Genomic DNA, 14751 nt, shown 5'->3' with positions numbered 1-14751 from the left:
AATATATATGTGTTATAATTGTTTTTAAAATATATTATACTTGTTTGGTAAGAAGTTGACACATTGTATTATAAGTGTATTAAAATGTGTGATAAATATATTATCCATCAATAAAACTTGTATTATATGTGAAAAATAAATTGCTCTTTGTAATATATATTAAAACTGTATTATTAATGTATTAGAAGTGATTGAGTAAAAAAAAAATGTTATTGCTGGAAATGGTAAATATTTTTTTTATTATAGTATATTTATGTAAGTTCCCCACAAAAAAATCATCAACTGTTTTCAACCATAACATGTTTTTACGTTCCATGAAACCACCAAATGCCATTATTTCAATAACACAACAAACATACCAATTGTTTCAATAACATATACATACGAAGAACTAGAAAGAGATTTTTTTTTTTTTTGAACAATGAAACATTTCATAAATAATTGAGAGAAATAAACACGAAAGATGACTTTACTCCAAATGCCTAATTATGCCAGCCACAGACCTGCATGAGGGGGATATTTGGCCCAACTAAGTAACGGTAGGAGCATGAATGAACCAAACTACTAACAAAGGACAAATATTGTGAATTTTCACATTCCTAAAGGACATCAAGTATAAAGTAAATCATAACAACAATGTTGAATAAGAAACATGGTTTTGCATTAAACTTAAGAATTGAATAAAGAAATGTAGTCTACTGATAGCTTGAATTTGACAACAAAACCGCAAAACCTAAACTTCCATGGAAAACGTTCAGACGTTTTTCTGTTTATGGAATTGAAAGGGGTAAAAGATAAAAGGAAGATCCATAACAAAAGATGAGAAAAAAAATAAAAGACAACTGAGAATGTTCCATAGTAAACTAGTATTTTCCACCTCTGCTACTAGCCATTGAATTCCCTGGTGATATAACTCTTTTTCATCACTCGTTGGGCTTGGCAAGGCTGCAATACGAGGGATACAGATATAAATCAGTTGACAGTCACAAGGCTAGTTCCTTTTTGTTCTTCTTTTTTATTATAATTCTAATACAAAGTTATTAAAAACAAAAAATAACTTACCCTAAGTTGGGGTTCAGCTTGAATGCACGCAAGTAAGGATCCATGGGTAGACCCATGGCAGCATACCTTGGATCGTATGGCTCAAAAGGAGGACTGCATTTCAAGTCACATAATTAGTATAACAACAGATAAAGTTAATGTCGGCTTTGGATTTGGTTTTGGCAAAAAAATTGGAGGAAAGTTGTATGTTGAAATTAATCTAAGAGAAAATGAAAAGAAAAAACCTACATACACTTTAGGATTGTCTTCATATATCCGAATAAAGGTGTTTTAAATTTATGGAAATATATATTTTAAAGGCTTTTGTAAACCAAAATGTGGAATGTTACCTGATCGCCTGAGGATAATCTATCCTGCTCTGTCTATGTTCTGGCTCAACAACTTCTCTCTGCATTCATTTCATAAAAGATGGAAAATTAGGAACATAGCACTTGACTATTTTTTAAATCGTTACATATAGACATTTATTGAAATTTTTAATTTTTTAAAAATAGACCGGTTAAACTATTGAAAATAAATTAGGGATGAGATATACTCCAGAATGAGAAGATGATTGATGCAGCCTCGGCACTCTGTTACATGCATAGTCAGTCTGCATTTATTTGCATTATTAGACGATGAGCTATTCAATACAGAGTATCAAAAAGAAGTTTGAGTTTACATTAATAACTCAAGAAAAGAGAAAATGTCATAATTAGAGACCATACCCGTTTTCTTTTAGTGGTTGAACTTTCCTCACTTGTCGCTTTTTGCATTGCTGCAATACAAGGGATACAGATACAGAGCAGTTGATATTACACAGTGATAGTTCCTTTTTGTTCTTCTTTTGATTTATAATTCTAAGAATACAAAGGTATTTTAAAAAATAAAATAACTTACAAAAGTGTGGATTCAGCTTCATTGCACGTAAATAAGGATCCACCGGTAGACCAATGTCAGCATATCTTGGATCATATAGCGTATATGGAGCAGGCCTGCATTTCAAGTCACATAAGTTCATGATTTTAATTTTGTGGTAGTTTTACAGGTCATCACATAATTAGTATAACAGGTGTTTTAAAGGCTTTGGATTTGGTTTTGACAAAAAAAATGGAGGAAAGTTGTATGTTGAAATTACTTTTAGAGAAAATGAAAAAGAAAATAAAAACTACATACATAATACATTAGGATTGTCTTCGGATATCCGAATAAAGTTGTTATCAGTTTATGGAATTTTTCTTTTTTTTTTTAAAAAAAAAGCCTTTCTAATCCAAAATGAGGAATGCTACCTGATCACCTGAGGTTGAGGATAATCTATCCTGCTCTGTCTATGTTCTTGCTCAACAACTTCTCTCTGCATTCATTCCATAAAAGAAGAACATTTAGAAACATAGCACACCTACTTTTAAATGGTTACATATACACATTTATTGAAAATTTTAATTTTAAAAACTAGACTGGTTAAATTACTGAAAATAAATTAGGGATGAGATATACTCCTGAATGATAAGATGATTGATGCAGCCTTGGCACTACACAACGTGAATAGTCAATCTGCATTATTAGAAGATGGGCTAGTTGATATGGAGTATTAAAAAGAAGTTTATATTTACATTAACAACTCAATAAAAGAGAGAATTTGATAATTAGAGACCATGCCCTTGAATTATTAGCGGTGTAACCTGCTAAAGCCAATTCGAGTTGGCATTATATTTCTATACCAAAAAAAAATTAAAAATTATATGCATGGTAAGGCTGAAATACAAGTATTCAGCTATCACAAGAAAGATTTCAAAAATAAAATAAACACGTGATAAAAGAAAGAAGGAAAGAAACAAAGAAAGAGGTTATAGAAACATACCACGTAATTTAAGCCGTTGGTACTTGCATCAATAAACACATGCCTAGGTATGTTTAAAACTAGCATTTAGTGGATTGTAAAAAAAATATTTCCGTAAAAAGTGAAGGATAATCCATTAGTAATAAAAAAAGTAGAGGAAAGAATCCACATATATTGTTCAAGTTGATTAACAAAATGACTACCACGAATATGCTCTAGGTAAAAAAAACATACTATTAATTTTACCTCGAGGTTGGAGACACATCAGGTCGATTCATCACAAACTGATCTGTTGGCAATTGATTATTGTGATGATGTGATTGATAGTGTTCATTGAATTGCCTGTGGAAGTTACATTTTCCAAGAGATATAAACAGAGTACAAAGGATATGAATAGACCATAAGATGTAGCGTAACTAAAAAGGAATTATAATTGCAGCTGATAACATCCACATTCAGAATGACTCTAAATGTATGTGAAAATTTGAAATGAGAAAAAACATCTCTTTAATGTATCGTACACTTGTAAATGAGTTAAATCAATGCAACCCATTGTGACATATTTAAAATAGAATATGATTTCTCATGAAGAATTTTTTGATGTCACTAACATGCATTTGCACAACCTTTTCGTGTATATGAACAAAGACAGAATATGATTTCTCATGAAGAGATTTGTTAAAAATTAATCACAAATAAATCATCTCTCTCTTTTAATATCTTAAACCTCTGAATAAAGTAAATGAACCATTTGACAGAGGGATCCTTTCATTCTGTTTTTTCAGAAAGTCTAGAGATTTGAAACCTCCAGGCAATGAAAACATGAGATTTCCAAGTATTCTTTTATGAATAGGGATGTTCTATTATGTTAACATACTTATTTACACGAACCAAATAACTACTACCTGTGGCTGCTGAGTATAGACGATTCCTGAGAATTTTTTGGGTAGGTTTGGCAGTCAAAATAGTCAAGAATTGGTGGAACCTCCCCAAAGTAACTTGTGAAATTATCATCGGTTTGGGACCTGACACAAGCATAAAACAAATTGTTAGAATCACTTAGATAAGCAAGTGTAAGGCCCTTTCTTTTTTATAAATTGGTACAAGTAAAATTGTAATAAAATGACAATTACAGATGAATCCACAAAAGAATAAAAACCTTTATTTAGATGGTATAGTAAAAAAATGTTTATTTGATAAAACACACTTAAGACACTAGCAGTGGTGGCAACAAATAGTGGTGGTTGTCAGTGGTGATAGTTATGAGGTGGCGATTGGTGATAATCATGGTTAGTGAGGGGCTGTAGTGGTGGTTTTGCAGTGGTGGTGACTAGTTTCATTCCTTGTTGCTGTGATGGTTTGCAGTGATAGTTGTACAGGGGAGGTAATTGATGATGGCGGTAGTGGATAGGATGGTGGTAAAAGGACATACTCACAGGCATTTTTAAGTGAACAGCAAGTTCAAAATAATCTATATGACTGTTCTCTTGGACAAGCTTGTTTCCAAGTCTATCAAATTTGATCAACTATTAACGAATAATCCTAATGTAGGTGGATTTGGTCAGGAGATACAGTAATAGTAATTCAAGACCTATTAGATCTGAATGAATTAGACCTAATCAGAATAAAGAAGTAATATTAAAAGGAAAAAGGAAATGTTACACTATGAGCTGACATCTGAAAATGAACGCAATTCAAACCATTATTAAGGTCGAAGGCCTCATTTGTTTGCATTTAATCATTAAGACCTCAATCATTAAGTTTGTTTGTTTAAGTGTGTGTGTTTTCTTATTTTACTCCATATACTTTCGGTCACCACCCACAACCACCATTTCAGCCACAACTATCACCACCGTCAATCACCATCACCTACCATCCACAACCATCCTCGGCCCAACCACAACTATCACTACCGTCAATCACCAAAACCAATCGTCATTACCTTTACCATTATTTGCAATCATCACCACCAACTACTATTAATTACATCCACTAATCACAATCGATAATTACCACCATTAGTTAACAATATATATCGCTAACCACCATCATCATTCACCACTACCACTAGTTATCAGTATCATTCCACTACAAATTATCAGTCATCACTACCAACAATCACGATTAATCATTAGTGCCAACCACTATACCATAAGAAGTCGTTTGGTTTGAATTCAAGTTATGATGGGATTATTTATAATGGAATAAGTTATGATAGGATTCGTTATGATGGGATAACTTATGCTAAAATTATTTTTTATTGTGTGTTTGGTTTGTTGTATTCAAAATAATAAATTTTAAGAACAATTTATTTGTTTACAAAAATACCAATTATTAATGTGAAAAGTAATGTATAAAAAAGGTTTAAAGGTATATTTTTGTCATTTACTTATTTGATCCCGAGATTACTATATCGTCCAAGGAAAGGGATAACTTATCCCGATACTAATTATTAATCCCAAAATAAGTTATCCCGGACTTGCCAACCAAACAACAAATTAAGTAGCACTATAATTTAATTCCAGAACTAACTGGTGTTAACCTTCACACCAAATGACCCCCACAACCACCATCAGTAGTCAACGTCATCTGGTACACACAATCACCATCGTTAGTCATCACCACCACCAATTGTCATATAAAAAAATTAAAATATTTATTGATATAATATTAGATTAATTTAGTATTTTTAATTGAATTTTATATTTATTATTTTCTAAACAAAGATAAATTTTATACATTCAGATGTTGAGAAAACAAATGGTCTTAACTATATAGTATTCAGATTCAGACCTCTAAATCTTAAAGAACATCTTAATATTCATATGTGTATTGAGATTCAAACATTTTAATCTTAATGAAAACAAATGAGGCATAAGACATATAACTGGGAGAATAAAAAGAAAGCAAGAAAAATGTTCTTACATTGTGAAATCAAGGAAACAAGAGAGAAAACCAGAGAGTGATAACTTCAAAGACGACCATACGTTTCTGCAAGCAGGGAGGATCTAGAGCGTAGGCCCCACCTATTCGAGAACGGATGGTCGCTCCGCACCAGCACCCAACCTTTCTTTTGCTCTTCGTTCAATTTGCCTCCAGGAACGCGCCACTTGGGAACCCTAATAATATTCAAAAGCTGCTACATAAGCATCTTATTTATAATGCTCAGAATTTAATTCCTCTCAAGCAAATGGAATGAAAATGAATTATTTACTTCTAAATTAGGAAGAAAATTTAAATAAAATTAAATTCTAAACATATGAGTGAATTAAATATTCATACTTCTAAATTAGTAAGAAATTTGAATGAAATTAAATTCTAAGCATATGAGTGAATTAAATATTCATACTTCTAAATTAGTAAAAAATTTGAATGAAATTAAATTCTAAGCATCCGAGTAGATTGAATATTCATAGTTCTAAATTAGCAAGAAAATTTGTTCTAGATTGATATTTAGATTACCTTCACATGATATTGAATTATGTGTATTATTACTTTTATATTCTAGATTCACTTCTGGTCCATAATATTTATGGACTGTCGTAGACTTGGAAGAACATAAATTTTTTTTAAGGGAAGCTAAAAAAAAGAAATAGTAGGAAAAGGAGCTTTAATTTAAGCTGGTTATCTGCCACTGTACCAACAAATTCCAATATGCTCAAATCTCAAATGTCATCGGCAATCAATTAACTTGGAAATTCATTCATCAACATCTCCCGTCGAACTAACAAGTATAAGTCTGCTCTTGAATCTTTAAGAACATATAAGTTTGCATACTATGCTAATGTTGCAAGAAATTCACCAATATTGGGCTACATGGAGTGTTTTCAACCTTAAATTACAAGAATTTGAGTCCAGTACTCTCTCTAAAGCACCTGCTTGTTTATAATTTATATGTTAACCAAATATATGAGCTAATATAGAAATATGTCAAGTATACCTTAGTCCAACAGCATGGGATGAGATGTTTGGTTTCTTCTCATCAAATAGTTCCTGACAAATTCTAAGAAATGAGAAAAGAGGGAGGGACAAGTTCATTGTTATTTTATTTTTTTTATGACAAGGAAAACCCGCAGCCGCTACCCTTTGGGTGCGCAGAGGGTAAAACCCCGCCTCCTATGCAATAGCTCGCAAACCACATAGGAGAGGTAACCCGCACTAGGCAAGCCTGGTGCGACGAGCTCGACCCAGAAGGCAAACCCCTTGCTTTCGCTGGCAAGGGGTTTTGAACTTGAGACCTCCAACATTAAAGTCCCAAGCCCAAGCCAAAGCCACTGGGCCACCCCTAAGGGTAAGTTCATTGTTATGATGACACTAGTCAACTATAATTACGAAAACTATAACCTGAAAATTTTGCAACGCGCTTACTAGTGCATTTATAAGCTTGAACTTCTATGTTATCTCCTCTAAAGATCTTATTTTCATGGAACATATCTTCACGATTAGTTTTGCGGACAAGTTGTCTTGTCAATTCTTTTTATTTTTTTGATGAAGTAAGTAGATTCATTCAAAGGCATCAAGAAGATGCAAGCTTTACAAGGATAGATCAGTTAAGCTCACAAAAAAAGGATTACTCTAAAAGACTCTTGCTTGACTCAGAATAATCTCATGAGGAGGAAATTCCAAATAGTCAACAGATGCTACATGTGCTTGTGCAACTCAGAATCTATTAATCACTTGTACCTTCATTGCACAGTTGCAACAGGCCTATGGAACATGTTCTTCTCACTTTTTGGACTCACTTGGGTCATGCCAAGATCATTGAGAGAGGCTTTTATGTGTTGGAGTTCTTGGAAAGTTGGGAAGTCCATCAAGCAGATCCGGTCTTTGGTTTCAGCCTGTATTTTGTGGTGCTTATGGACGGAGAGGAACAAAAGATGTTTTGATGGCACCCCAACTCCCATCTCTACCTTTAAAGCAAGATGTTTGATTACTCTTTTTGGTTGGGTTAATCTCTCTCCTGTACTTAGTGCCGATTCTCTCCTGGAATTTATCAGCTCCATAGATCTCTGTTGTTAGCTGTTTAGATAGCTTTTTTTTGCCTTTTTGGGAGCTGATATTTCTTTCTTTTGTAATCTGTGCATCTGCTTGATGCTTTGTTAATGACATTCTTCTTACTTCATCAAAAAAAAAAAAAAAAAGGATTTGTAACCTCTTTCTAAGCTATAGAGCTAACAAAATCCAGGAAGAGTTCTAAATTATTTACAGGGGTCAATTTGGACCAACCAAAAAAGCTAACTTGACATCTGCCTCGCAAAAGATTTCTAAAAGTTGAAATTCCAATATAAACATCTTTTGTTCCTCTCTGTCTATAAACACCAAAAGATAGCACCAGGGATCATCATCGACATATTCTTGATGGATTTGTCAACTTCCCGTGAACTCCAACTTTCAAGAGCATCCCAAATAGAGAAAGGCATGACCTAGGAAAGACCAAAAAAGCAACAAAACATATTCCAGAGGTCTAGGGCAGCTGGGCAGTAGCAAATGGTTGACACTTTCTGTGTGCTTGTGGCAGAAATAGCATCGGTTAGCAAGTTGGAATTTCCTTTTGGAGAGATTATCCTGTGTGAGGCATGAGTTATGCAGTGCAGTCCAGCTGAAACAGATCACTTTGGTAGGTAATTTTGTCTTCCATATATGCTTCCATGGCCATTTGTCAATTATTGAGTTCCTTGAGCATAAACTGTGTTATCCTTCCTTTGTTGTGTAGTGACCTTTTCTTGAGTTACCCCATTTCAATCTATCAGGCTCTTGGGGCGAAAAGGAGCAAGACTGCAATTTGGCAAAGAGACCAAATATGTCATTAAGTTCCCAGTCATTTAGGTTTCTCTTGAGCCTTAAGTCCCAAATGTCATCTGATTTGTTGGATGCTATGGTAGAATTTGGTTCAGCTGCAATGAGATGCAAATTTGGAAATTCCTCACCCAAAGTTGTGTCTCCCAATCATATGTCTTTCCAAAATTTGATGTGAGATCCATTGCCAACTCTAAATGTGAACAATACAAACAAAGAAAAAAGTTTTGAAATAAGGAAAATGGCAGGAAAAGGAGGGAAAGGGCTAGTGGCGGGGAAGACAACAGCTGCAGCGGCTGCCAACAAGGAGAAAGACAAGAAAAAGCCAATCTCTCGTTCATCTCGTGCGGGTCTGCAGTTTCCAGTGGGAAGAAATTCACCGTCAGCTCAAGACCAGAACCTCTGCCCATGGCAGGGTTGGAGCAACAGAAGCTGTTTACTCTGCTGCAATTCTGGAGTACCTGACTGCAGAGGTTCTTGAATTAGCTGGTAATGCAAGCAAGGATCTTAAGGTGAAGAGAATCACTCCCAGGCACTTGCAATTGGCCATTCGTGGAGACGAGGAACTTAACACCCTTATCAAAGGTACCATTGCTGGTGGTGGTGTCTTCCCTCACATCCACAAGTCCCTCATAAACAAAACCACCAAGGAGTTAAATTCTCCTGTGTTATCTTAGATGTATCTTGACATTGCGTGTGCTTATGTTTTTTTCCTCTTTATCTGGGTTGTGACAGGGCACTGTTGGTTGTGTTTGATTAGAATAACTTATCTGATGTTATGAGCTTATGAACAAAAAAAAAGAAAAAACTCCAAATGTGACGTTCCCAGCAAAATCTGGCCAAAGTTTACTGATCCTTTTCCATACACCAACTCCATATGCATCTGCTGAGACTTTAGTGGACCAGTGAGTAAGCTCACCCAGTTTAGCTTTGATCACCTCTTTCCACAATCCAAAGTCTTCAGTTCCGTACCTCCATAACCATTTCATCATCATGCTTTTATTGTGAGCTGCAAGGTCTTTGATACCCAAACCCTCTTGAGATTTAGGTTGTGTCACTTTTGCCCATTTAACCAAGTGAAACTTATGATCCTTGATGTTGCCTTCCCATAGAAAATTCCTTCTCATTTTGTCAAGCTTTTCGAGATGCAGGACTAGGGATAAGGGACATATGATATGTAGGGATGTTGTCCATTACACTATTAATCAATGTAACTCTTCCTCCAAAAGAAAGATAATGCATTTGCCATGTTGCTAGTCTATTTTCAAACTTCTCAATTATTCCCAACCATATCTCGTTAGCCTTGAAATTTGCACCTAAAGGCAACTCAAGATAAGTTGTTGAAAAGGACCCTATGTTGCAGCACATGATTCCTGCTAGCTCTACCAGATTCTGCACTGAGTTTACAGGATAGATAGTGTTTTTTGACATATTTGTGTTAGAGACAGCTTCAAAAATGTGCAAAATCAAGTTTAGCTTAATAACTTGCGATCTATATGCCCCACAAAATAGCAGAGTATCATCTGCATAAAGCAGATGAGAAACTGTGACATTGTTTCCCGTGGGACTGCCTACTTTGAAGCCTTCAATCAATTGTAGTTGACATGCTTTTTGGAGCATCTTACTAAGGCCTTCCATAGCAAGGATGAAAAGAAAGGGAGAGAGGGAGTCTCCCTGCCTTAGCCCTTTTTGAGGAGAGAAAAAACCTGCAGCCCCCTGTTAATGAGCACAGCATACTTACCATTGTCAGACTGTATTTGATCCACCTATTCCCAAATCCCATCCTTCTCAAGATTGTGAACAGATAGGCCCAATTAAGCTTGTCAAAAGCTTTCTCTATGTCAAGTTTAAACAACAACCCTGTGTCTCCTGATTTCTACTTCCAATTCAGCACCTCATTTGCTATCAATACAACATCTGAGATTTGTCTACCCTTAACAAATGCATTTTGGTAGTCTCAGCTTCCCAATTACAAATTTAAGTTACTCCACAAGAATCATTGCTATTAACTTGTACACTATCCCAATAAGACTGATCTGTAATCTTTTAATTCTATTGCCCCTTTCTTTTTAGGAATGAGGGCAATAAAGGAAGCAATTATAGGACTTGACCATATGACAGTTATGGTGAAAGTGGGTTTAGGGTCCCGATTACTTCATATTTAATGACTTCCCATACCTTCTGGAAAAAAGGCCATTGTAAAGCCGTCAGGGCCTGGAGCCTTGTCAGGTGCACAAGCCTTGATGGTAGCATGAATTTCCTCCTCTTCAAAATTTCTTTCCAGTCAGTCTCTTTCATCTAGAGAGATGGATGGCATATCCAGTTCTACAAGATCAATGCAACACCCCGTAGTTTCTAGTACGAATTCGAGTTGTAAACGCCGACAAGTCGGTTTAATATCCGAAGACAAAAGTTGAAAATGGGTAAGTATACCAAGGAACCCTTATAATAAGTCATTTAAAGAATTAGACTTAGTTAGAGACCAAAGGAAGCCTTAGAACAAAAGTTGAAATTAAATAGGACTATGGTGGAGTATTTCAAGTAGTTCCAAGTATGGACTGACTTTTAACAAGCATATCTTCCAGCATATGGGGATCTAGAGGCTGAGTTACCTATAAAAAGAAAGTCCTATGAGTCAAATTTCCAGCAAGCCAAACCGCGCATCCATCTGACTTTGGAGTAAAAAGTTATACCCATTTTACCACACCATGCTCTGTTGAGGCAATCGACGAGCCAAAGTATGGTCGTGAGTTGAAGTATGGCTTGTGAATTGGGTCATGAAAAAGTTTTGAAAGGGTGAAAAATCAAGTTCTGGACAACCCCCAACGTAAGGTGGGATTTATGGGACACGGATTGATCCACGAGGAGATCCACGACCGTGAATTATTGACGACCGACAGTCAGTCTGTAGATTTAAATCGGCAGAAGCTTTTTAAAAGCTTTTAACACGATTCAAAGACCTTTTTTCATTATTTTCTTCACCCATCTCCCCTATAAGCTCTCCAAAAGGGTTTCTAGTTGATCCAAGGTCCCTGGTAAGGATTTCTCATGGCTCGAGCTCAGTTTTTTTGCCTGTTACCACTGTAGTTGCTAACTTGGGTATCTTCTTGGCTTCTTATTTGGAGGTGAGCCATTTGCAGAACCAAAGGTCATTGGAATTGAAAATTAACAGTGTAACATAACACTAAAAAAAGGTTGATGAATAGGAAAGAAGTGCAATGAAAACAAAAGACTAAATTCAAAACTAGACAGTGTAAGCACTTGGGTGTAAATAAATAGGAAAATAAGTGCATAAATGAAAACAACATGCCACTTTCTGTAACTCTCCTGAACATATTTGATAGTACATATAATTTGTCATGCACCTGCAGCTATTCACTCAACAAATGGTCTGTTACCTACCACAATTAGGGACTCATAGAAGACTGTAAATGGCTTTTCGAGGAAAGACAAAAGAAAGTGTGAATCTAAGCTGAGATCCCGCTTCAGATACATTTTAATACTATTGTTAAATTTAGTTGTTATCATAACAATATAAAGCAATATTGTTTACTTCTATTTCTTGTTGTTTCATCAAAATCTTCTAACAATTAACAGTGAATAACTGAAAGTAATACCAAATAAAATACCTTGAACTCTGAATATGGGAAAATAGTGCCATGATACTCTCTTAAGATTTTTGCCCGTTCAAGACGAGCTTTCATGACTTCTCGAGTTTTCCATTTCTCCACAAGATAATTTTGTACTTCCATCGGGTCCTATACTCTCTCGTAATGACATTCTTTTCCTAGCTCCCTTTTGTGCTTATAATTGCTTGTAAATTCTATGTGTGGATCTCCTACTTGTTGGCTTTGTTCCCAATCCTTAACCATAACAAAACTCTTGCTCTTTTCCAACAATTTTCATAAAGGCACCACTAACAATGCAGTCCGTAGAAATTCCCTCTTCCGATTCTTGAACTTGCTCAGCAACAAATTCTTTCACCTTTTCCTACAAACAAGTTAACAAGCTCTGACTTTCAGTTTTTATTTCACAGTCTTCTGTTCTATGAGTTAAAAATTAGAGTTTGTATACACATTCAATTCAGTAGAGGCATCATCAACCCATTGTCTATTTGTCTACATGTGAGCCAATTTCCAAAGTTTCTGAAGATTTTGTTTCTTTTCTGGTGGTTGGATTTCTCTACCAGAGTAAATCAAATTATGTTATTGAAGAAAGGATTATAAAAAATCGTTATAATAAAAGAGATATTGCTCGGATGGATTTTCTAACACAAATATGTTCCATTCCTTGTTTTGCCACTTACTAATTTTGTTCACTGGTTTTCTGCATAGACATATTTTGATTTAAGAATAAAAAGCAGAATAATAAAAGAAACCATAGCATAACATTATATCCATTGAATTTTGATAAAATAAATATTTGATTTGCTGATTAGGGGTGATTAGAAATACATTAAAGGGTGTGTTTGGTACGAAGGAGAACATTTTTCATTGTAAAACAAGAACATGTTTTCTTGAAAAATAAGTTTGATTTCTTACTCATTCTAGTATTGGTAAAGGGGTGGAATGATCAAGGGTTAGGTATTGGGGCCGTTGGATGGGTGGGGAAGATATAATTAACAAACAATGTCATTGTAGAATTTGATTTCCCTATATAAATCAAGAAAGTCATTTTACTAATATTCAAGAAACTTGTTTTTCACCCTAAGTGGAAAGTTAACTAGTTACTCTACAAGAGAGCATATCAGAAAAAAGGAGAATCACCTGATCAACCAGGCCGGAGGAATTGAAATGATGCAAGAGACGATTCCAAGAAGGATACTCAGGGACAAGATTGTAATTCTCATCCAAGAAAACGTTTCCGTACCGGCGGCCATTGCCGATGAAGAGATTGGGAGGCGTATTCCGAGGTTTAATGGGATAGCAATGGAGAGCAGAGGGTGGTTCTTTATATTGTACATAAACTATTCGACGAAATGCCACAGAGAATCGTCTACTTCTCCGCTTCATTATTTTTCAAGTGTTCTTTTTCAGCTCTCGCCGAACAAAATACCCGGAGTGTAAAAGCTTGTGTTATCCCTATTAAATATTAATACATCTAAAATACACGCATAAGTGGAATAAAAAAACATAAAGTATTACTTTACTAAACTTATTCGACTACATCTAAAATTCACGCATAAGTGGAATGAGAAAAACATATAATTCTTGTGTCACGATTTATGTGGGACTTTTAATTTTTTTTTAGAGTTAAAACTTAAACAGTTTAAAGTTGATCGGAAATTTACACACGAAATCTTTTATTTTTTTTTTAAATGAAATTTATATATTTATAAACTACAAGAATTAATTTAAATTTTATTTAAATAGAATAGCTTGGTGCATGTATTTACAACCATTTTTGTATGTATAGTTATGACTTATGTCATTCACCTTTCCATATTACGCACTTGGAATATTGAGTAGTTATTCCTTTAATCATAATTGTCTAAATTCTTTTACCATATATTGCTTCCACAATTTTTCAGAAGACTTGCTAAATTGGTTGAGGATTTGGAAAATTTACAATGCATAGTAAGGGTTTAGGTTTTATTGTTTTGCTATGTACCTATTCACTTGAAGTTGTATTAATTTGATGTATCTGTTCACTTGGAGTTGTATCGATTCGATGTATTAATATAGAGCGAATCGATACACTATATAACAAGTCCTCAACTTCAGCAGCAACCTGAAGGACAAATGTTTTATGGACTTACCCCAAATTCAGCCCACTGGAAAATGGAAAAGTTGCTGGTGCTGCCCAGCCCAATTTATGAAAACTTGGATTTACTAACTATTGCCGACTATTGTGTCAATGTCAGACTGCTACTATTAAGGTTGAAGAATACATAGTACTCATTAATTTGCATTGTACTAATTTTTTTCAAAAGTTGACCCCTATTTTACACCCATATGAACTTTAGATATTTTTTCAAAAATTGCTATAATATGGTTCTCTGTACTTGTTTATATGAAGTATTATTATAAAGTTGACGAGATGGAAAACAAAACAAAATATTACTAAAAACATAG

General features: G+C 34.7%; 1 protein-coding gene and 1 pseudogene across 4 annotated transcripts; one reads left to right on the top strand and one right to left on the bottom strand.

Moving 5' to 3' along the window:
* Nucleotides 1-639: 639 nt before the first annotated feature.
* Nucleotides 640-13728, bottom strand: LOC125848252 (uncharacterized). Of its 4 annotated transcripts, none has more exons than XM_049528098.1 (14): nt 13444-13728; nt 12754-12859; nt 12307-12667; nt 3787-3906; nt 3128-3223; nt 2903-2945; nt 2539-2595; nt 2331-2395; nt 1942-2036; nt 1770-1819; nt 1598-1654; nt 1392-1450; nt 1063-1155; nt 640-945 (listed from the first exon to the last, which is right to left on the bottom strand). In XM_049528098.1, the coding sequence occupies exons 3-14, from the start codon at nt 12336-12338 to the stop codon at nt 924-926; spliced, it is 789 nt and encodes a 262-aa protein (XP_049384055.1). In that variant the 5' UTR covers nt 12339-12667; nt 12754-12859; nt 13444-13728; the 3' UTR covers nt 640-923. The 4 variants fall into 4 exon arrangements, with proteins under 4 accessions (XP_049384055.1, XP_049384063.1, XP_049384046.1 ...); XM_049528106.1 differs by lacking the exon at nt 12754-12859 and adding an exon at nt 5807-6000; XM_049528089.1 differs by lacking the exon at nt 12754-12859.
* Nucleotides 8889-9396, top strand: LOC125848390 (probable histone H2A variant 1; annotated as a pseudogene).
* Nucleotides 13729-14751: the final 1023 nt, after the last annotated feature.

This window comes from Solanum stenotomum, chromosome 1, assembly GCF_019186545.1.
Source record: "Solanum stenotomum isolate F172 chromosome 1, ASM1918654v1, whole genome shotgun sequence".
NCBI lineage: Eukaryota > Viridiplantae > Streptophyta > Magnoliopsida > Solanales > Solanaceae > Solanum > Solanum stenotomum.
The sequence above is the reverse complement of the archived record's forward strand: the minus strand, read 5'-3'. Positions and strand labels throughout refer to the sequence as shown.